At 36.5% G+C, this 23733-nt stretch overlaps 1 protein-coding gene across 3 annotated transcripts in view; it reads right to left on the bottom strand.

The window, feature by feature from the left end:
• ZCCHC4 (zinc finger CCHC-type containing 4) overlaps positions 1-23733 on the bottom strand; it is a 51141-nt gene that overhangs the window by 13973 nt on the left and 13435 nt on the right. For all 3 annotated transcript variants that reach the window (XR_007948319.1, XM_051965908.1, XM_051965909.1), the window contains exons 6-8: positions 15262-15334; positions 8173-8323; positions 6253-6350 (exon numbers count right to left, since the gene is read on the bottom strand). Coding sequence is in view for 2 of the 3 variants with exons in the window: in XM_051965908.1 (XP_051821868.1) it covers positions 6253-6350; positions 8173-8323; positions 15262-15334 (322 nt within the window). In the remaining variant the exon portion in view is untranslated. The remainder of the gene's footprint in view (positions 1-6252; positions 6351-8172; positions 8324-15261; positions 15335-23733) is intronic.

Raw genomic sequence — 23733 nt, 5'->3', positions numbered from 1 at the left:
AAAGAATATATTATACACATAACCCAAAAATTTAAATCCAAATAATTTTCCTTTTAAAAAATTTAAATTTATAGGAGACCTACAGCTCTTGACTAATTATTCTCAAAAATCCAAATTGTTTTGAACATACATACATATCAAAAGGAAAAAAAAAGAAAGAAATGGTCTTCCTAAGAAGATTTTTGAAAGCTTATTAGGCATTGGAAAATGAAATTTTATAACAGCTAATAGTTCCTGGTATATGACAAATTTCATGAAATACAAAGAAAGCAGATGGAAGAAAGAGGGGAAAAAGGGGAAATTTCTTCATGGTTCCCAAGGAGTCAAAGAATGTATGTGTCTAGAAAGTGGTTGATTGCACAGTTTTGCATAACCTAATTGCGATTATTATTATTTTTAAATGTGGTGGTGTTGTACTAATTAACCATAAACATATGGGATGTAAAATGCATGCTGCTAGGGAAAATTAATGTACCTCTAACATACATTCATATTTCATAGCCTGAGCTACAAAAATGAGCCTCCTATGGAAGAACAGGAAAGCAGACACCATTTTACAAACTGAATATTACTACTGGTGATGCTGATAGCCACTTTTCCTCCATTATCCTTGATATTTCATTCACAGTGATGATGAGAGGTTTTTACAGAAAGAAAATTTCACCCAATGGAACCAATTAATGTGATGAAGTTATATTCAAGAATGAAAACATTAAAATCTTTCTGACTTTTAATTTTTAATTCTACCTTTATTCAGATATTTTTATTGAAATACTGAATTAACTAAAATCAAAGTTTTACCCTATCTCTATGTAATACCTAAGACTTTTAGGGTCTTTAAAATATCCTAAAGTACTGTGATAAAGGATTAGGATCCCAGATCCTATATGGGATCTTCAAAAAAGCTCTTTTAAAAGCTCTTTAAAAAGTACTAGAATGAACCATGATAAAGAAAACCAAAGAGAATCAGTAATATCCCGTACTACCTCGTCTGAGATGACAAAAACATGGTCAGAATCCTACAGAAGCCCCGAGCAGTTGTGAGCCAAGGGGGGTGGAAGACAAAATTAGAAATAGCCTTGAGCAAGAGACACGGTCAGAGTTCTGTCCAACAGCCTGAGCCAACGGCCAGTTGGGTCTAAACAAGCTAGCATTCAATCCAAACTCTTAAAAACTCTAGGTATCTTAAAACCATATGGTAAGCCAATGAGGGAATGGCTAAACCAATCGGGGAATACAGCCAAAATGGAATATTATTGTGCAAGAGATATGAAGAGATAGGCTTTGGGTCAGAACCAGGAGGCCTTTTGAAAGGGAAATGCAGGGCCAACAGAAACACCAAAAGGCCCACCCATCTGATTAAACAAAAGGGAAATAGCAAGATGAACCATTTTCTTTCTAACAGAGGAAAAAGAAAGATATATTGCCCCAGAACGCTAAAGTCTTCAAAAGTCACAGAGAAAGTTAAATGAGAGAGGGAGAGAGTCTGGCGATACTTTTGTTCCATTGTTTTGTTTCGTTGTCTTAGAAAAAAGATTATAACACTCCATGCTTGGGAAGAGTCAAAGAAGAGGAGGGATAGCACTATCTTCTGTAATGGAGTGCATGGTATGAAAAAAATCACAAAAAGGCATGAAGAGAATGGACATCCCACAAGTTTTACTGTAATCTGAATTGGATAAAGCGGCTGGGTGAATAACATCCCACTTCTTCTCCCTCTTTATCTTTGTGTCTCACACAAAGACACACACACACACACACACACACACACACACACACACACACACACACACACACACACTGCAAAAATGCATTGAATTCAAGAGGAAAATAAGAGGGAAGTAACCACAGGGAAAGATGGCATTAAAAGGGTAGAGAATTTAGTCATTGTCAAAAGAAAACTTCAGCATTGGAGAGATATAAAGGGAGGATAGTAAAGGCAGATTAAAAGAAAAAAAAAGTTAAAATCTGTTAAGGGATTACAAGGAAAAGAAGAGGCACAAAAGCTAATTTCTAGATCACAAGTATCTTTTACCACTTTTTTTTCTTTTTAAGACATGATATGATATAAAGAGAAAAAAGTTTACTACCACAGGAATGGAAGGAAATACCCAATTAACTATGAATGTAAATAGGATGAACTTGTTCCCAAAATATAGCAAAATTGATTAAAAAAGCAGAATATCCCACTTACAAGAAATATACTTGAAACATAAATATTAATAATACAGTTAAAATGAGAAGCTAGAGCAGAATCCATTAAACTTTGGTAAACTTTCAAAAGGCACTGGCAGTAATCATAACTTCAGACAAGAATAAGTAAAAAAGAAACAAAATTAAAAGAGATAGGTAGGGAAAATACATTATGTTTAAAAGTGACATTGAAAACAAAAAGAAATTTGAGGAACATAGCATTTAAATTCTTAATAGAAATACTTAAAGGTTAGTCTAATTACAGGAAGAAATAGATAGTAAATCCATACTAGTAAAGGGACTTCACTATAGCCTTGTCAGATTTTTGAAATCTAACAAGAAAGATAAACAAGAAAGGAACTAAAGACTAAAATACTTGAATAGAACTTTAGAACAATTAGAGATAATAGATAGCTTGCAATTACCAAATGTGAATAAAAAAGATTTTATATATTTCTAAGCCATTCACTGCATCTTTATAAAAATTAATCGTGTACCAAGACATGAAAATATCCCAAACAAAGAAAGCAAAAATATAAACAAATTCTTTATAGACCACAAGGTAATAAAATTATATTCAATAAATGGCCTTTGAAGAAGGAATTAAAAATTAATTGAGACTAAAATAAATCCCAAAATTGGTGAGTTATAAAAAATTAGAAAAACAAAAAAGAATTTTATCAAAGAAAATGACAAATAGACAATATACTAAAATTTATCGGATGCAACTGAAGCAATGCAAAGGGGGAAATTTATATCTCTCATTATATCGCTAATAATTTTCATCAACAAAAGAATAAATTAACAAACTAGGCATACAACTAAAAAATTTAGAAATTCAAGTAATCAAAAAACAAACAGACAAATCAATAGAACCTTGAAGTCTAAACATTAACAGAGAGATTAGAAAAATTGAAAGGAAATATATATATATCATTTGATATATGAAAATAATAGATTCTTTTTAAAGGGGTAGAGAAGAAAGCTAATAAAATAATATTTTTGTCCAATCTACTAGAAGAACAATTTGGAACTGTGCCAAAACAGTCACTAAATTATCCATACTCTTTGACCTTGTGATTCTACTGCAAGTCCTTAACCCAAAGAAAGAGTAAAAAGATTCACATGCACAAGAATATTTCCAGGTGCTCTTTTTATGGCAGCAAAGAACTAGAAACAAAGGGAAGGCTTATCTATTGGGAAATGAATAAACAAATGAATATAATAGGATATTGTTGTGTCAAAAGAAATAAAAGGATATTTATTAAATTCAGAATAAAAATAATTCAATTAAAGTTCACAGAAATATGTTGTTTTTTAGAGGCCTTCTATCTCTATCAACCTTTAACAACACTTTAAATTTATAGTAACAGGGTTTTTCATTCTATTACTTATATCAAATTAAACTAACTTATTCTTTATATCATCTCCATTTACATGCCCCCTAAATTTATAAACTTTTTACCAAAAGAATTGAAAAGAAGAAGGAAAGGAAGTTGATTACATTTGGAAAATCACATAGTGATTTCAGTAACTCACAATTACCCTTTGGGTTATATACAATTTTAAAAATCTAAATGTTTTATTAAAAACTTAATGTTTTACATTAACATAATTATCTAAATTTCCTTAATAACTACTTGCCTTTAAATTAATTTCAAAGATAAAACATCATAAATTTTCAGTGACTCCCTTTAATGTTCCCATCAAGACACTGTCCTTTCTTTCTAAGAATAATTTTAATAGCTGGCATTTAGCTCTAAGATTTGAAAAGCTTTAAAAAAAAAAAATCACTCAACTTTATTCTCACAACAACTCAGGAAGGTAGGTAATTTTATATCTGACAGAGGTAAAGTCATTTATCCAGGTTCACAGAACTAGTTAATATCCAAAGCCAGAACTATACTAAAGTTTTCCTGACTCCAGGTCTAGCACTCTATTTCATATATATATATATATATATAAATGGCTTCTAGTGTCTTCCTTGCTTCTGGTCCTGCTTTTTTTGCTTTGCATTATTTTATAAAGATCTTTCTAAGTTTCTTGCATTTTTCATCCTTACCAATCTTAATGGCCTTAAAATATCCCATAGCATTAATATGAATATTTAAATGCACAAACCATTTATTAAGTACTTGCTATGTTCAAAGCTCTGCTTTAATATGCTTCAATTTAATTTTTTTTCTTTTGTTGGACAGTAAGGTCACTTCCAGTTGATTTTTTTTTTCCATTAAATAGAATTCTGCTATATAAAGCTTTAAACAGAACTCTTTTTCCCCCTCCTTTCCTCATTTTAATAATACTTTCAAGGGTATATCAATGAATCAATTTCAACGGTTTAATCATGGAATTACTGGGTCAGAGGGTTTGCTTATTTTGGGGTCATCTGCAATTTTGATTCTTCTGAGAATGTGAAATTTTATGATTTTCAGCCATATGGCATCAATGGGAAAATAATGATGTCAAAAAAGATGGGCTTTTGTAGCAGGGAACAGCTTGTGATCATGGAAAGGCTTGCACAATTTCCCAAATGCAATCTGTCTCACCATGCTCCTCATATTCAATTCTGGGACCAATTCACTGCCCATCTGCAGAAGATGTCCAAGATGTGTGTGTGTGATATAGGTATGTGTATGTTTTAGGGTGTGCACACATGCAAAGACGTACATGGAATAACTTACCTGACTGTTTGTCTAGCCAGCTAAAGACTAGAAAGGGGAAATATGAACTTTTTACATATGTTTAATTTTCCCAGTGTGGATGGCTAATCTTGCTGTTATTTGCATCTCCAACATTTAGCAGAGTTCCTGGAACATAGTAAGTACTTAATAAATGATCATTCCTTCTTTCTTTTTTTTTTTTTCCCCTTCTTTAAGATACTTATGAACTTCACTGAGAAGACTATAGTATTTTGGGGCTTGATGTAACATGCTCACCTGTATACCACAATGATGTCTAAGAGTAAGATTTTTTTTTTAATTAATAATGTACTAGAAAAAAAGAGAGAACTAAATCAGTTTTACTGCATTAATGTTATTGTGGGATAGAAGGATCACCTGCTGTTAATTTTGTTTGAATTGTGTTTCAGAGTTATGTTTAAAATATCACATATTTAAGAATGTAAATAAAAAGAGGGGAGTTTATCCCATCACTGAGAATATTGAATGATGAGTCATCAAATGGGATCCAGGAGAGCAAATCTAGCTTGAACATTCAGTGAGTATGGGATAGTCAGGGCTCTCTCTGCTCTGTAAAGCTGATGGAAGGGGGAGGCATCCCTCAAAACAACATGGGAACTCAGAGAAGAGCCTAAAAGGGAAAATGAGCTTTGAAAAAGGAAGAGCTAGAAGGAAATAAGATTTTGGCCATATCTTATAATTAATGTGATGGTAAGAAGTTCTAAGTAAAAGGAACATCTGCCACTGGGACCACAAGACTCCTAGAGATATTAGGCTAAGATGCCCTGAAGCCCAAGGTAGAAATTTTTGCAGGTGAGTCTAATTAACTAGAATGTGCCATCCTCCTTCAGGGATCCAGGATTGCAAGGAACAAGGCCTGAGAGCTAACCCCATTGGATCCCTTCCCCATCATGTTATGGCAATGCAAACTATGGTATCGATTCTCTTCTAGTGTACGAATGAACACTCCACTGTTCATATCGGCGAGCCAACCATAGTTCTTATATCTTTTACCATCTTCCAGAAATGATAAAATAACCTATCAACCAGAAATTGTCATTAACCTTGCTTATGTGCAATACAATAATTAAATTTCATACATGATATGTCATTATGCAATCCCGAGATAATTTCTAGACCATTACAGAAATATTTGATTTTGTTCAGAGTAAATTTGCTATTGTATGTGGATGCACAGAACATTATATTTATATAACATATGACAAGCAACATAATATAACAAATCATAGTATACTACAGTATAGGATTTGGACATACCTACAGTCATATATAGTAGATAATGTACACTTCTATTAATCAAGTAATTTTCTATCAGAATACTATTCCGTGATTGTACCCAGAAACGTAGGTTTTACTGTACCTGGTAATCCAGCATGCTGAAGCTTGGAAAAAACTGAAGAATTCGAGATTCAAAAAAATAGGGGAAAATCCAAAATAATGGTAGTTCCTTGTTATTATCTAAAAGCAACCAGAAACAAAAACAAAAACAAAAACAAAACTGGTCTTTAAAGAGAAAAAGTCAGATCAATTAAAAAAACAATAACAAATCTTTATTAAGCATCTGTTATATGAAAGACACAATGCTAACTTTGGTTCATTGTGCTAAGTCCTGGACAGACCAGATATGAAAATGGCCTGTGTCCTATGACTTTTATCCACAGGATGTAATGTGCCAACTTGCAGAAGACAACTGAATGCTGAAATAGATTAGTCAATCAGTAATCACATAGATTCTTTTTTTTTTTTTTTTTTTTCGGTTAGGCAATTGGGAGTTAAGTGACTTGTCCAAGGTTACATAGCTCACACGTGTTAAGTGTTTGAAGCTGGATTTGAACTCAAGTCCTCCAGTATTCTATCCACTGTGCCATCTAGCTGCCCACACATAGATTCTTAATAAAATCAAAACAGTCCCATATAAACAGATTGTACTGTCATTGCCGGACCTAGGAATTTTATCTTAGACCCAAACATAGTTGCAAAGATGCATGAATACAATCTTGGTATGATAGAGTTGCTCTTTATGAAAATGCAACAGTTATTTTCTTTCTTTCTTTTTTTTTAATTAAAGCTTTTTATTTACAAAACATATGTATGGGTAATTTTTCAACATTGACCCTTGCAAAACCTAGTGTTTTAAAATTTCCTCTTCTTCCCCGCCCCAGATGGCAAGTAATTCAATATATGTTAAACATGTTAAAATATATATTAATTTCAATATATGTAAATATATTTGTACAATTATCTTGTTGCACAAGAAAAATCAGATCAAGAGGGGAAAAAAACTGAGAAAAAAACAAAATGCAAGCAAATACAACAGAAAGTGAAAATGCTAAGTGCAACCATTACTTTCAAAGGAAAATCATTTGATATTTAGCCACATTATGAAAAGTATGATGTATTTCAAATATGACCAGTCACAGAGGAAAACTTTAATCACTGTTTCAAAAAGATGATATGATCAATTTTTACAAGTGTTTGATATAGTCCTAATGCATGTTCTTCACAATTTAAAATTTTACATTTAATTTTTAAGCAATAAACATCTGAAAAAAAGTGATTTTAATTTTTTTTTTGTAGACTGCAGCTCCATCATGAATAGCAAAAAGAAATTTATGTATTTATTGGTTATTACTGCAAGAAATTCATGAGAAGGCAAGAAGGTACAACTTTGTGAAAGAAAAGTAGTGTAAAGAATGACGCCAAAAATGAATAACGGGGAAAGAAATGTTTGTAGTGAAAATGAGTAACTGACAGCCATGCATACTACTGGTATGCATACTATGTTGAGAGAGCTAGAAGAAGGGCTCCAGCATGGTGGGTGAAGCTCCTGGAGCAAACGTACAAGAAACATGGACATGGATCGTACAGAGCCAAAGAGCATGGCCAAGTTGCCACTGGATAAGAGTATTGACATAAACTGATGAGATCGCAAACCCACTGAATTATCAAAAACCCATAGACAAATGCAAAACATTTACATGAGAAGTCAACATATCAAAAGAAAATTATTTTTAAGGGGGAGCAGGGAAAGAACTTAAGAAATCATTCAGCATCTGTCAAAGTTAGGCTAAATTTATCTTTTTTTTTCCCCTGAGGCAATTGGGGTTAAGTGACTTGTCCAGGATCACACAGCGAGGAAGTGGTAAGTATTTGAGGCCAGATTTGAACTCAGGTCCTCCTGACTTCAGGGTTGTTGCTCTATCCACTGAGCCCCTAAATTTATCTTTATGACAGTGAAAATGCTTATGTATTTATGAGGCACTTAGTATAAATTACATACCTGGGCTTTGTTGTTCTCCCCACATATCCATAAACTTCCTGAAGGTAACAGCCAGTGGTTCTACCAAACCTCCAAATGGAGGATCTGTCACCAGAATGAGTCCTACACCTTTATCTTCTTGTAAGAATTTTCTACAAGTTTCAAAACCTGCCTACAAAAGACAGAAGTTCATTTTCAAACTCAGTATTGCAAATGAGTACTTAATCTTACTCAGACAAGCATGTGCCTAAAATAAGCTTCTGCTACCTTGTCATCAAAGTAAATACCCACACTGCCATCTCAGCAGGCTTCACTACTCTCCTCGAGGCCAAAAATGTTCTTGTTCAGGCTCCATATGGTGCTATCTTTGACTTCTCTTGGCAAACAGGTGTTTTGTTTGGTATTTTTAAAGCAGATTTCGACAGTTGACTACTCTAACATCAGAACTTGTCAGAGAACAAAACATTTGAAGCAATAATGTTCAAAAATTAAATGTGTTATTGATACAGAACACCAAAAGCATTACCATTTCCTCCCCGGTATCTCCTCTCCCAATTTCAGCAGACATCTATAGCTAGCATCTCTACTTTGCCAAACACAAGATCATAAATGCTCATTTTCAATTTCTTTTATTATATTTAGAATGCTTCAATGTTACATACATTATAATCCTCTTAACATATACACAAAATACATCTTCTACAAAATTCCCCTATTCAGAAACACAGTTATATCGCTTTCTGAACATGTTGCCTGGAAGTCCTTTTCCTGGCAAAGTCTCTATGATGTGTGTTTGTACGTATGTGTATAATATCAGTTATTTTGGGAAAACAAAGCCATATAATTTCTAGAGCACTAACTTTACAACACATTTCACATTTCAAGAAGTTTTTTGTAAGGGTAAAGCTCTACACTATAAGGATACAAAATGAGAATAATTTTTAAGAACTTAATACATTTGTATATTTTTTCTATAATACAATATGCCCTGTTCTATATTTGATTCAATTTAAAAGAAACACCTTTTTAAAACTTCAATATATATATATATATATCCTTTTCCCTCAAAAGAGTTTTTGTAAACTTCCAAATGGAACTCCTACAGCACAAAATGGCTGGTTTATTCATTCATTCACCAAGGAGGTTAATCACCATTCAATTCAGCTAAGTCATTTCTTCTGTTTATCTTCTCATAAGGACTAGGGACAAATCCTTTCAAATTCTATATTCAATTCAACAAACATTTTTAAGCACCTACTTTGTGAAAAGCACTATAATAAGCACTGATGATATAAAGACAAAAATGAAAGGGTCCCTGTTCTCCTCAGGAGTTATGATGTGCACAGAATTGAAGAAGAGAAAGAACACTGATCAGTTGTTAAGGAAAGGTCAGGAAAGAGCCCTCAAGTAGAAAGTAACACCTGGGTTAGGGATGCTCCGGGTCTGCAGTGATGAGAGAGCTTATTCAACAACAGAAGACAGACACAGAGAGAAGAGAGGATGTTGAGGTTGGGGAACAGCCAGTTGGCCAATCTGGTTCAAGTATATAGCGCATGAAGGAAGGCTACATGAAGTAAACCCAGAAGGGTAGGTAGTGGGGGGACTGAAAGACCACACTGAAAAGTCTATGAAGATAAACAGGGAAACAATAAAGATATTCTGATCAAATGAGTGACACAGTCATGTCTGTGTTGCAGGAACATTCATTTTCCAGCTTTATGAAGACAGATATGGAGGAAAGATTGGAATCAGAGAGACAAATTAGGAGACAATCACAATAGTTTAAGTGAGAGTTGATAAGGAGCTCAATTTGTGTGAAGGCTCTATAAGTAAAAGAATGGCTCAGATGCAAGGGCCAAGTTGATAAGAATCGGCAGGGTAAGAAGAGTGAAGGGTCAAAGGCAATTCAACTGTTGCAAAGCTGATCATTAATGAAAAGATGGTGCTTCCTTCAAAAGAAATAAGAAAATCTGGAAGTGAAATAAATATATAAGGAAAATATTGAATTCTGTTATCCAGGTGATGTCCTGCAGGAAGCTAGAAGCATGAGAATTTAAGAGTAACTAGGTCTACATGTACCAATTTGGGAGTCATCCTGAACCCAGGAGAGATACCATTATTCTGGAAGAAGTATAAAAAGAGACGAGGTCCAGGGCAGAGCCCTGAGTGATAACTATGCCTTGAGAAAAGGAACTGAATAAAGATCCATAAAGTGGGGAAGAGAAGAAAAATCCAGCGAGAAAAGAGTCACAAAAGCCAAGGAAAGAGAAATAATCAGAAGAGTGATCTCTGGTGTTAAAAACTGTTCAGAGGTCAAATAGGATGAGGACTGAGAAGAGGTCACTGGATTGAGCAGCTGATAATCTCGGGGAAAGAAAGTTCAGTAAAGTGGTAGAGTCAGGAAACAGTCTACAAAAGGCTAAGAAGTAAATGGGAACTGAGGAAGGAGAGGCAACAAATGGATAAATTCTTCTAGGAGTTGGACTATCAAAGGGAAGAAAGTTATAGGATAATGAAATGAGATAATAGCAAATGAAAGTAGTAGTCAGCAAGCAAAAACAACCAATAGTTAAGATAAATTAAATAAGAGAGAGGGATCAAATGTTCAAAGGGAAAGGACTCAGAAGGGATGGAAAGGGATGAGGTCAATGACATAAATATAATCCTGTCAAGATAAAGGATGACTTCTTGCTCAAAGACTGGAATAAAGAAGTGAGGGATGGTGTAAAGAACTTTTTAGCAGGAGTATACAAGATAAGAGAGCTAATGGTGGATGGCTTTGATTTTCTCTCAGAAAATTAGGAAATGGGACAGCTGGTGGTACAGTGTATAGAGCAGCAACCCTGAAGTCAGAGAACCTGAGTTCAAATCTAGCCTCAGACACTTAACATTTCCTAGCTGTGTGACCCTGGCAAGTCACTTAACCCTCCCTCCCCCCACCAAAAAAAAAATAATTAGGAAATGAAGTCCTCTGCTAAGAGGGAAAAGGATGGGAATGATGTAAGTGTCTTGAGGAGGGAAGGAAAGATTGGGAATAGCTGCTGAAAGGAGTGTGAAAGTCAACTGGCGAAAGCCAAAAGTTTTGTTGACTAATAGTGAGCACTCAGTGAAGATCTGTAGGAAATCCAGTTGGCACATTTGTGAGACATTCTTGGGTAATTTCCAGCAATGCTCAAACAGAAAGGCTATGGGGGCAGCTAATCCAGTGCTGGGCTTCAAAAAATATAAACAGTAAATTAAAGAAGTTGTCAAAGACCTGATCCAGAAGAATCAGGAAGGCGTAAAATAAGTGCCTACTGCTGCTCTTGGCCTAGTGCTCCTAACACTCTCCCCTCGTCCTGCCATCCCACTAGAAGCTGGCCCTTCAGATTTCGGTCCCACAGAGCACAATGCCTCTCAGCCCCAGTGGCTCCGACTCCTTCCCCACTGGGCTCCCTGAGGGCAGGGACTATCTTGTTTGACTTTGTATCACTGGCACTGAGCACACTGCCCAGCAAAAAGGAAGTGTTTAGTCAATGTTCTACCTACATACTACAGTGTGTTGGAAATCATTAGAGAAGGAAGATCCAGTACTGGAGTGTCTGTCAGGATGTAATGGCTTCAGAAGAAATAGTTAAAAGTAAGTGACACTTAATCAAGAAACTAAGTATTTTAAGTTCTTTTAAAAAATTTTCATCACTTATTTTTTCCCAATTATATGTAAAATTTTGTTAACCTTCATTTTTTTTTAATCATTTTGATAAATTCTCTCCTACCTACCCTTCCCTCCCCCATCACTGAGAAGGCAAACAATTTGATAAAGGTTATACATGTGCAGTCACGCAAAACATATTTCCATATTAGTCATGTTGTGAAAGAAAAAATAATTATTTTTTAACAGACAGGCTCAAGGTCAATTGGAATACAGCTGTTGAGCATCTGTAGAAAACAAGTGCTCATAAACTAAAGTTGCTCTCTCCACTGCTGCCAGACCCTTCATCCGTGGCTATTGTTTTTTTTAGTATTCTTTAAACAATCACAATCATCAGCAGCTGGGTTTTCTAAGCCTTACTCCTTGAAGTGGCAACAGTGATTCAACAACAAATTTATTATCTAAAAGGCTGCTCCTAAAATAGCCGAGGCCTAATGACATTTCTTTCTTCCAGTGAAGATGAAATGAAATCTGTCAGTCTCAGAAGTCCACTTAAACGACAACATCCATAATAAGAAATTAGAGAGAGAAAACTTCCTAGCAAAAACCGATCAAATGATCCCATCACTCTTTCCTTGGGCATCCAAATTTAATCTTATTTGTATTTTGTCCCTAATGTTCAAAATTAAAAGGCAAAAGCACGATGGATATTGGAAACGTGTGTCTACTAAACTTCTCCCTAGTTTTAGTGATGTTGTCATTCAGCTTCGCTATGAAACCGACTGAGACAAAGGTCCCTGTGAGAGGAGGAGGGCGCAGGAGGGTCCAGAGGAGCAAGTGTGCCCAGAACACAAAAACCAAAGGGAGCAAGGGCCGGCCCCCAGAGAGAGGCAGAAAACAACACGGTTACAGATAAGACAGCGGGATGGGTAGAAACTCAAACTCAAACAAAGTGGGGGAGGGGGACTAAGAAAGAGACTCAAGAGGCAGATTCTTGAAGGAGGCGGCCAGGAACCGAGTCATGAAGAAAGGAGGCTTCCAAGAGGCAGACCTGAGGCCACCCATGCCCTGAGCCCACAAGGCTGGGGAGGAAAGGCTGCGGGCAGGGGACCCGAGGAGGGCAGAAGGTGGGATCAGGGGAAGAGCCAAGCTCCGTGGGCTTGGGATGCCCAAGAGTCTGCACTGAATCAAGCCCGTAACATGGCCTCGCTGGGGGAAACAGGCCCACCGGGATCATGGTGACCTAGGGGCCCACATGCACCGCTGGATCCAAGCTGTCCCCAAAGCTTCCATGCAGCTCACAACTGCACTGAGACTTTTGGGACAGCCTGTGCGTGTGTGTGTGTGTGTGTGTGTGTGTGTGTGTGTGCGCGCATACACACAGCTGCCATACACTGGCAGACACACATATACAAACACAAAAAACTTCCATGTCTCAGACACAGCCCAGACAAATATCACACACACACACACACAATCACACACACACACACACAATCACACATTGGTTTCTGGAAGACAACGTATCAAAGAGCAGTTTGGGAGAAGCTGGCGATCCCTTGCCCTTTGCCCTTTGCCCTCAAGGATGCTGGGGTGCAGACCTAAGTGGGGAAGAGCCGGTTACCAAGCCAGCACCCCTCTTTGGCTGAGAGAGAGTGTGTCCCTGGCAGTGAAGGCTGAAGGGCGGAGCCTCGGGTGAGGGTTCTCCCAGCCCAGAGAGACATTCGCTGTGTCCATGGGGATGAGCCCTGGTACTCCCTGCGGGCCTGCCCCTGCCCCAGCTCTAGATGTTTCCCGGATCTTGGAAGCTTGTCCACCAAGGAGAGGTGGAGCTGGGGTCCGTGGAAACAGCCCAAGTTCTAGAGTTAGAGGCCCTGGGTTCGAACACCGCCTCTGACCCCTGGCATCTCATTTACACAATGAGGCGGTTGGCCCAGGGGGCTTCTGAGGGCTTTCCCATCTCCCTCCCATGTGCCCCAGGGACCTGAGCAAGACTTCTACTGCCTAAACTGCTCCACCTCAGACTTACTAACAAGTAAGCCAGGAAGATCCTTTTTTCTGGCATCATGCTGAAATAAAAGGTCACCAAGTCATTTCTAAAAGGAAATCTGAGGCAAAATAATGAATTTTAAAGATGACAGGACTTCTAGAAATAAAAAGATTTGACAGTCTGCTTGTCCTAGAAAGCAATTAAATCATCAAAGACTTATTCACAATTTGTTCCCCAAACATAGGAATATTGAAAGTCAAGGTTATCTGAGCTATCCCTCAAAGGTTACAGAATAAAGTAGGTTCTACAGAGGTGATGTTAATTGAAAAGACAGAAAATCAAGATTTTAGGGAAATTTATAGAGGACAGTCATAAAAAGTTTGATTGTAGAAAAGGACAGCACCAAATTTGGGGTAGGTGGAACCTCAGGAAAAGACATTTTATAATTTAACATATTCATTTTACAAAGAGATTATCTTAGGCCTGAGAAGTTAAGGGCCCAATAACGTGCAATAAGCCAACAGCATAATTCAATCAAAATGTTAATGGTATTTTTGGCCTTCGAGAGCAACTATTCCAATAGATGATTACCTTATGAATGGTAATGGTTAAGAATTACAGTCACCTTTTCCAGTTATCCATAAGGAAATTAGATTTGTGGATTATCTACGGCTTGTGCCTATCTGACCCCTACAATCAAACAACAGAGGTCATGTATTTGATATCAGAATCTGAATCTGAAGCTTTAGGAATATACACACATCAAGTTTTGATCTAAACATGTAACTGAAATGTTCTTACACAACAGAGTTTCAAAAGCAAATATATATTATTTTTCACTATTCACTATTTTATATCATCTGGACCTTTGTTCCCCTCAAATAGTTTTGTCAAATTCTGTTATTAAGAAATTTTCAAAATGGTACCAATAGAGGATAACCAAGGCATTCCATTTACAAGGCAATACAATTTAGTAATTGGAGTAATTGAAACTATATTGTGTATTTTGATGAAAATGCACTCTCTGTGAGGCAAAGATCTAGTTTATCTACTGCTCACATTATTATTTTTTCAGGGGAAAAAACCCACAGGCCTGTAGCTTTTTAAAAGATAAATGTTGGTATAAGTGATTATATGAAGAGGCTTTAAAATCTCACCATGGGTTGGCAAAAAAGACATTCAAAGTTTTGCCTCTTTGTCCAGTTTTCAACTGGGGAAAAAAAAAAAACAAACCTTTAATTTTATTATTCTGAGAAGAGTGTGGATTTCATTTTGCAGTACCATAGGTATACTTTTTTTGGAGAAGATTTCCTTAGAATGATCATTTTTATTTTCTTTTGCTTTTGTACAACTCTAAGCTCAATTAGTTAGCCAATAATGTTAACCAAAATATCTCATTCTTCTGGAATTTACATTATCAAGTTATACTTTACTAAGTTAGCAAACACCATATTGGATTTACAAGTAAAAAAATAGTCACGGTTCTTACCTTTCCATCAAAGAAATGATGATTAAACATATTGTAATGGCAGAAGCTGTCTTCTGTATAAAACTGTGAATACCTATAAAATAATTTTTGTTAGGTTATTTGAATAATGGCAAATATTTTGGAGCAAACATTTTCAAACAATTAATTTAAAGGATTTGTGATAGGTATTTTCAGTATCACAATAACATTTGGTCTTTGCCTGGATTTGATTATTCATCACCATCCTTTCATCTGAGGAAATCAAAGTGTTTTCCAAACATCAAACTAACTTTAACAATAACTAGAGATAGAAAATATCGTGTTATTATGTCTTTCTCTTCAGGTATTGTTATACACATAAAAAACCCCACGAATTTACTCAAGTATAAAAAGTAAGTAGCAAAGCTAAATAATAGCTCAGTATGAAATGCAAACATTCCTTCTGCCTGATAAGTAGATGTATAAAAAATTACCTGGGTCATTCAACATACAAATTAAAGTCAAGGTATAATAGCAAATAAAAATGGATTTTGTGCATCATACATATTTAGCAACTTTAGAAAGTACTGCACTACTATATTTGATTAGCATTAGTTAGTCATATTCACTTGTGATTAACACTGAAAAAAATAAATATTTAACACCAACATTTTAAATTTCCAATATTAATCAGCTCAGCTTTATATTTAATGGCTATCAATACAAAAAAGTTGATACATACTAGATTCAATGCAATCAGCACCTATAAAAATATATATATTTTTTGACAAGATAATTTTACTTTCTAACAAATCCTCTAATTTATTTTTTTAAAAAGTATAATCAAGTAGACCTTTTTAGAAAAGGACAACTGTTTAATATTCCTTTGATTACTGTTAAACAAAGAATAATACTGAGATATACCCTCACCAAAGATATCAGGCAGGATTTTTTGGACATGGTCCAAGATGGATTCCCTATACAATGGTGAGATTACAACTTATAGAAGATTCTGTGCTGCAATAAGGATCACTCAGGATCTAGCAGCTTCCACTCAGGATCAAGCAGGATCCATTAAAGGATCCAAGGGCAAGGAATATGATATTTCGAAAGACAAAAGAACTTGGAATGCAGCCAAGAATAAACTACCCAGCTAAGCTGAGCATTTTCTTCCAGGGAAGAAGATGGACATCCAATGAAACAGGTGAATTCCATTTATTTCTAATGAAAAAACTATAGCTAAACAAAAAATTTGACCTCCAAATACAGGACTCAAGAGAAGCACAAAAAAAAAAAAAAAAAAAAAAACCAACTCTTAAGAACTGTATTTCTGCTATGGGCATACATAATGAGTGCATGTATAATTTGATTTTATTGTTATAATACAAAAAAAGGGGGAATTAGAAGGAGAAAGGGGATTATATTTTTCTCCTGTGCTGAGTGTAGCACATTACTGGGCCTCCTTAAGAAAAACCAGCCTAACAAGCCGTATAGGAAAAAGTAAAAGGACAAAATATGATTATCACCCAGATACAATATAGAGTTAGATAGATGGCTGGTTCACTAAGTTAGTCCATTAATAAAAAAATACATCTGATATACTGTAGCCTATTCAACATGTAAAGGACTGCTTGCCATCTGGGGGAGGGGATCGAGGGAGGGAGGGAAAAAATAGGAACAGGAGTGAGTGCAATGGATAATGCTGTAAAAAATTACCCTGGCATGGGTTCTGTCAATAAAAAGCTATTTAAAAAAATACATCTGAGCACTGCACATTGGAAGAATTAAGAGACTGAGCTAAATTGAATTTGGGAAGCTGAACAAGGTAACAATCCAAAGATACTTCTGAGAACAAACTTCATCTTTTAAACATAAATATTCTCCCACAAGTAACAATGATGCTACTGTGGTTGTAGACTGAGGAATGCTGCAATCTTCCAAGAGTCAAATTGCAAATGACTCAAAGAATAACAGAGAAGTGGACGTGAACACAAGTAACATGTTTCAAAGTATGACCTACACTTGAGAAGTGGCAGACGGAATAAAACCTTGGAAATGAACCATCAAAAAAGAAAATGGACTGGACACAAGGCAAAAGCAAGCAATGGTATCTAGTAAAAGAACGGATGTTCATCTTCCAATGGACAGCTGGGGGTTCCAATGAGACCTATGAAATCTAAAAAGACTTAGAGCATGTTAGGTGGAAACTTAGGTAGGTATATATGGAGAAAATGAGCAAGAGAGAAACATGGACTAGAAACACAAAAGATGAGAAGATAGAAAAAAGTTGCAATATGCACTAATGGAGGGACTAACCATACTGAGGAAATTTAATCAGAAGCAATGAAATTTTGAAGGACAACCCAATTACTTTATTCAATAATCTTAAGGTGAATATATTGAATGTTTTTCCCAGAAATCCATGGAAAAGGTATTTACTTCCACTGCAGGTCTTGAAACAAACAAATAAATAAATAAAAACCAAACTATTGTTTCAAGCCTTTTACTCTTATAATCTATCCCTGCGACAGCTGTTAAAGAGATTTCTCTTTTTCCCCCCACATTATTTTAAATATTTTATTTTTTTTCCCAATTGCATGTAAAAATAATTTAATTTAAAAAAATAGCTTTTTATTTTTCAAAATATATGCAATGATAGTTTTTTAACACTTCCCCTTGTAAAATCTTGTGTTCCAAGTTTTTCTCCTCCCTTCTCAAAGTTTATGTCACCAAAACACTAACTCTAACAAAATTTACCAAGCTAGATATAGTTCAATTAACAATGCAAAAGCAGACTGTGGGTGATTTTCAATTCTATCCAAATTAAGAATAGAGAAACTTATCACTAATGAATTAACTACTTGGTGCTGACTGTCCCTCAAGCCTATTTAAGAGCTCCATCTCTCCCCTTGCCAACTTCCATTTCCAGCAATGATGGTTGAGAAGCAGAGATAGGAGAGGGGATGGTACTGGAGCTCCCCTATCCCCCCCCAAAAAAATCACAGTTTTTACATTATTTATAAATATTCACTGAACTCTTAGTACTTGAAATGTGACGTCTTTGTTCAACAACCAAAGAGGTAATATACTGTGAGAGGAGCTGAACCTCTCTATTGATAGTCTCTCTACGAATAAAGCCAGAAGAGAAAAGGAAGCTACATCCAGACAAAAATATAACTCACAGATTCTCCCTCAAGAGGCAAACAGAGGAAATGATTCATTTTCCTGAGACACTTGACCATCTCACCCTGCAGGACATATAATGGGCAAAAGAAAAAAGACTTCTATGAAGATAACTGCACTTTATGTGCTATCGCCTATTGCAAAGGATGAAAAAATTCTATGAAGAACTTGATGAAAACTTCCAAACCAAGTCGCCAAAGACAATGACACCTGAATTGAGTGAATTGAGGATGGGCACAGAGAAGAGAGCAAAAAAAATTTGTTCAGAATTAAGAAGGAAATAAGGCCAAAAGCTTGGAGACTATTTGGGTATGTCATGAACTCTTCCTTAAAAAAGAGGAAGATACCTCATGAAAAAAAGAATCAAATGTTATTTTAAAAAGTGGAAATGAATTAAATAATCCAACAGACAGGAAAATGATTACAAAGTGAGGAGTCATTTCTGACTGTGTATGTAGTCTGATTACAGACTACTTAGTACTAAGGGGAAAATCCATACCAAATTAGGAAGACGATATGAAGACACTGCATATGATTATAAACTATTGGCTGAAAAATAGTAAATGACTGAAGAAAATGACATCAACTGATGATCTTCGTTTATAATAGATATTTAACCAATGTAAAACAGTCACTATCGCAAGGGGCCTAGGAATTGACTCAGCCCAAGAAACATTTAATCATCTTGCCAAAGAGAGACAAATGGCAGCCAAGGGCAACACTAGCTTAGAATAAGACTTATTTTGGAAAAGAAGGTAGGAAATTACTAGCAATACACTGACTCACACAACAATTAAAAGCAATGAAGGGAAAAATAAGGTTACAGAAAGTTGATGTCATTCTCAATGAAATCAGAATCTAGAGTATTGGTAAATTAAATTGAAAGGACAACAAATGGATGTAAACCAAAACAGATCTTCCAGGATTTCTAGAGCAATTTCATCTTCAATGGCAGATGAACCACCTTACACACACACACACACACACACACACTATATAAGGAAACACAAATGGCAATTAAAAAGATGAAGTAAGGAAGTGGCCACTTGCCTAAATAAAGATGAAAATAAATTCATGTAAGAAGTGATGATTTTGAAAGCATCAAAGGAACAATTCTTTCAAAGTATATCAGACTTAGAAGGGAAGACACCAAATGCCTGGGATGGTATTATTATCAAAAATGACCAAGAGGACATCAGCAAAGAATGATCCATATATTTGTTTTTATTACTTATGATATTCATGAGAATGATTTTACATATGGCTAGAAAAGGAGATGAGCTGGTCATGCAGAGAGAATGATGGACAACTCAAGTCTGACACTGGGAGTCATGAAATCTTAAAAGACTTTTTTCTCCTTCTGAGGCTATTGGGGTTAAGTGACTTGCCCAGGGTCACACAGCTAGAAAGTGTTAAGTGTCTGGGGTCAGATTTAAACTCAGGTCCTCCTGATTTCAGGGCTTGTGCTCTATCCACTGCTCCACCTAGCTGCCCCTCTTAAAAGACTTTTAAAGGTCTTCTAAGGAAGCCCTTCAGTGGCTTGGGGAAGATTTTTATGAGAGAGTATGGAAAGAAGTGCACAGGATGAAAAGGTCTGGATGGGTTATGAAATGTACCACTGGGAAGAGTCTCTAAAAGACTGTGGTTATAGCATTATAGAAGCACTGAAGACATTTTTAAAAATTCTAAATAGTTCTTTAAGTTGAATTTTGTTTCCCCTCAGATCTGTGGAAAAAGGAGTTTCAGGAATAGAAATCCAGGATGAGGAATTTCAGTATGGAACATCCTTCTACCTACTATAATCTTATAATTGCCTAGGGCACTAAAGGGTTAAGTGTCCTGCCCATGTTCACAAAGCAAGTTGGGTGAGATGCAAGACTCAAATCTAGGTTTTCCAACTCCAATGTTACCCTTCAAGCCTTCTACTACATCATGCTGCCATTCTTGAACTACTTAAACTATATTAGTGAATCACATTAAAAACAAAAGCCCTCTGGAACCCATTGGTTCTATCTCATAGGCTTCCTGAATGGCTGCACCTGAATGATCCACGTTCTATACTAATTCTACAGCAATCAGATCACTGTATCCAATGTCTAATCATCTTGTTGAATGGAGGGCCCAGGTAGAAAGTCTGGAAAAATCCAAGGAAATCCAAACTGACTTGATTTAAAACCAGAAATTGCTGATATCATGCCAGAACTTCTGACTCCCCTTTTGCTACTGGTGAATGGCTATTATATTAGACATCCTTAGTCTTTCCTAGTCATGCTAACTTAATGCTATTATTTCTATACAGTTTTTCATCATATTTAACCAATATTCTTCCTCCTATGGTTAAAACCCATTTCCTCTCATTCTGTAATCCGAGGAGATGCAAAACAGCTGGTCCCCATTCTCTATATAATATCGCCTAGCATTTCTGAATATAATGTCAACACATTTACTCACTGTAAAAAATTAGTATATTGATGAACAAAGGGCCCAGAGAAAAGGAAAATATTTAAAATATGGCTTAATTTAAGTGGACATGAAGAAATAAACATAATGTCATTGTTAATGACTATCTCACAAAGATGTAGTATAATGATTAACTCAATTTTAACCTATTTATTTTCAATAGATAATATGCAAATAAAATAGCTAACAGGAAAGTCATAACTACAAGAAGCTATCCTAAAGTTGATAGTTTTTTTCTGCTTTCGAAGGCTAGAAAAAGATATATTTGTTACACCAACTTATCTTTTTTCATTGTTTCATAAAAAGATTAATATCTTCTTTTAATAACATCCATTTGATCTTTTCAAAATTAAGAACTAGATAAAAATAGTATCATGGGACACCTGGACAAAATATTAAAGGCAGCAATGGAGAGAAAAAGCCAAGATTTCAGTTCCAAGCTTTCATCAAGTTACAAACAAGTGAGCATAATTATTCATATTTTAAATTATGAAAAATCACTCAACAATGCCCTCTTAAAATGAAATTGGCCACAAAGAATTATTCTCTACACTGAATAAGGCAAACAAAACCAATCAGGGATGAATGCACTAGAAAGCCACTCAAAAGGACATTCATTTAATTTGGCCATTCATTCTCTTTAAATAAGAGTCAGTTACCAAATATGAAACATGTACTATACACAGGAAATGTAATCAAGAACTGAATGAAATTAGTTCATGAGATCAACCTAAGAGATTCATTTTTTAAAAATAACTATATTCAGATGATAGGTTGCCAAATACAGTTTCATATCTTCTAAGCTAAATTTGTAATTAAAGCTTGCAGGAATCTATCTTGTGGCAAATATTAACTCTACTTTTCCCAAAAAAGGATCCTTAGGCCATAGGCATATAACCAAAATGAAAATATAATCAGTTTTGGGTATTGTAATCACATCTAGTGACTGCTAGGTGCTACCTACACAAGGATTCCAACATACAGTGTTCCAATATACAATATTCCACGGATCTGTCATAGGGATGGGAAGGCGACATCCCCTCCATTAATGCTAATCACAAATCTTTGTATGTAGTCTTTGAGAGTTGCTGTGGTCAAAAAAATATATGTTTTTGCTGCTAATCTGGTGGTCAGCCTCTTTTGCATTTAGCAAGTTGACCCCTGGACGATACTCGATTTCGAGCTTGATAGTACCTACCAAAGTTTACTACTCTTAGGGATCCACCATCACTTTTGTGCCACAGTGAGAGAGTCAGCTGATGGACAAACTCGCCACCCGTGACAACCCTCGACACTAGGATTTGTTGCAAAGTCAAACAAGACTATATACTTAAATCACAGTGTGAAGACGATCCTTATTTTGACTTCATTTGTAGTCACAAATGTGTTTCTAACTGGTGCAAACCAATAAATAATATTCTCAAAAAGGAAAGTCACAAGGCAAGGGATTAAAAAAGCAATATCCACTATTGACAACATAATGTGAATGTCAAATACAACTATTTACATACAAGCCTACTTGGAAGGCCGTCCTAGAGTGAAGGCACCAGCTGTTGGGGAGACTGTGAAAGTTCTCCTGTTAAAGATGGGGTCTGTAGGGAGCCTAAGGGGCAGAGAGGGGAATGTTCCAGGTATGAAGTGCAGACCGGCCCAGGAGATGGAGCGCCATAGGGGGTGGGCTGGCAAGGAGGCAACGTCCCTGAATTACGGAGCACATCTGGAAAGGCAGCCAGTACCCAGTTTACTAAGGGCCAAACAAACGGCTTTATGTCATTCTGGAGGTAACAGGAAGTCATGGGAGTTCCCTGAAAAGAGAAGCAACAGGGGTGGGCCCACATTTGAGGGAGATCACTTTGGGGGCTGAATGGAAAAGGGCTGGAAGCAGAGGGGTCGTGGGACAGGTTGGAGGGGATGCGGTGAATGTGCAAGTAGATACACAAAAAATAATGGCTGAGCAAAAACAAGATTTGACAATAGAACAGATTAGGTCAGGGGGTGAGAGGGACCCTGAGGTTTGGAGCTAGGGCACTAGGAAGATGGGGTGCTCTCAACAGTATGAGACAAGCTGGGAAGAGGAATGAACTATAGGGGAAGGATAATTGAGCTGGAATGCTCAAAGAGGAGTCAATCAAAATGTCCGGCAGGCAGCTGGAGATGGGCGACAGCGACTCAGGAGAGGAATTAGGGCGGAACACATTATGTGGGAACACATATGTGGGAATCGGCTGCTCGGGCTCCATGACTGAACCCTTTGATGAGGTCACCAAACGAAATGCACAGAGGAAGAAGAGGAGTGAGTCCGGTGTAAAGCTCTGGGGTCTGCAGAGGGTCTGGTGGGACAAGGAGTTCCAGAGAGAACTGGGTCATGGAGTCTCAGCGTGGAGGCAGCATCCAGGAGGAGAAAGCCATCAGCAGGGCTAGGGAGGAGCAGGACTGAGGAAAAGGCCCAAAGCTTTGTTAAATAAGAGATGGCTTGTGAGTATGGAGGGAACAGCTGCTGCTGAGCAACGGGGTCAGGAAAAGAGATGAGTGCATGGAGAAAGAGAGAGACGAGCACAAGGAGAGAGCTTTCCCAAGTGTCTGGCCAAGAGACAAGATGGAGAGGAAGTGAGTGGGATGCTCAGTTCAAGCCAAGGGTTCTTAAAGACAGAGACACCTGGGATGTCTGCAAGCAGAAGGAGAAGGAAGAGAGCCAGAGACTGAAAAGTAGTAAATATAGTAGTGGGAGCAACACTGCACAAGATAGAAGGAGATGGGATCAAGTGTGCACGTGGAGAAGTTGACCTTGGGCCAAAAGAAGGGCCCCCTCTCCTGAAGGGGAGGACAATATGTGCAGGAAGACAGGAGAAGGGAGAAAACAGAGCACTCAGA

The sequence above is a fragment of the Antechinus flavipes genome, chromosome 6 (genome assembly GCF_016432865.1).
Source record: "Antechinus flavipes isolate AdamAnt ecotype Samford, QLD, Australia chromosome 6, AdamAnt_v2, whole genome shotgun sequence".
NCBI lineage: Eukaryota > Metazoa > Chordata > Mammalia > Dasyuromorphia > Dasyuridae > Antechinus > Antechinus flavipes.
The sequence above is the reverse complement of the archived record's forward strand: the minus strand, read 5'-3'. Positions and strand labels throughout refer to the sequence as shown.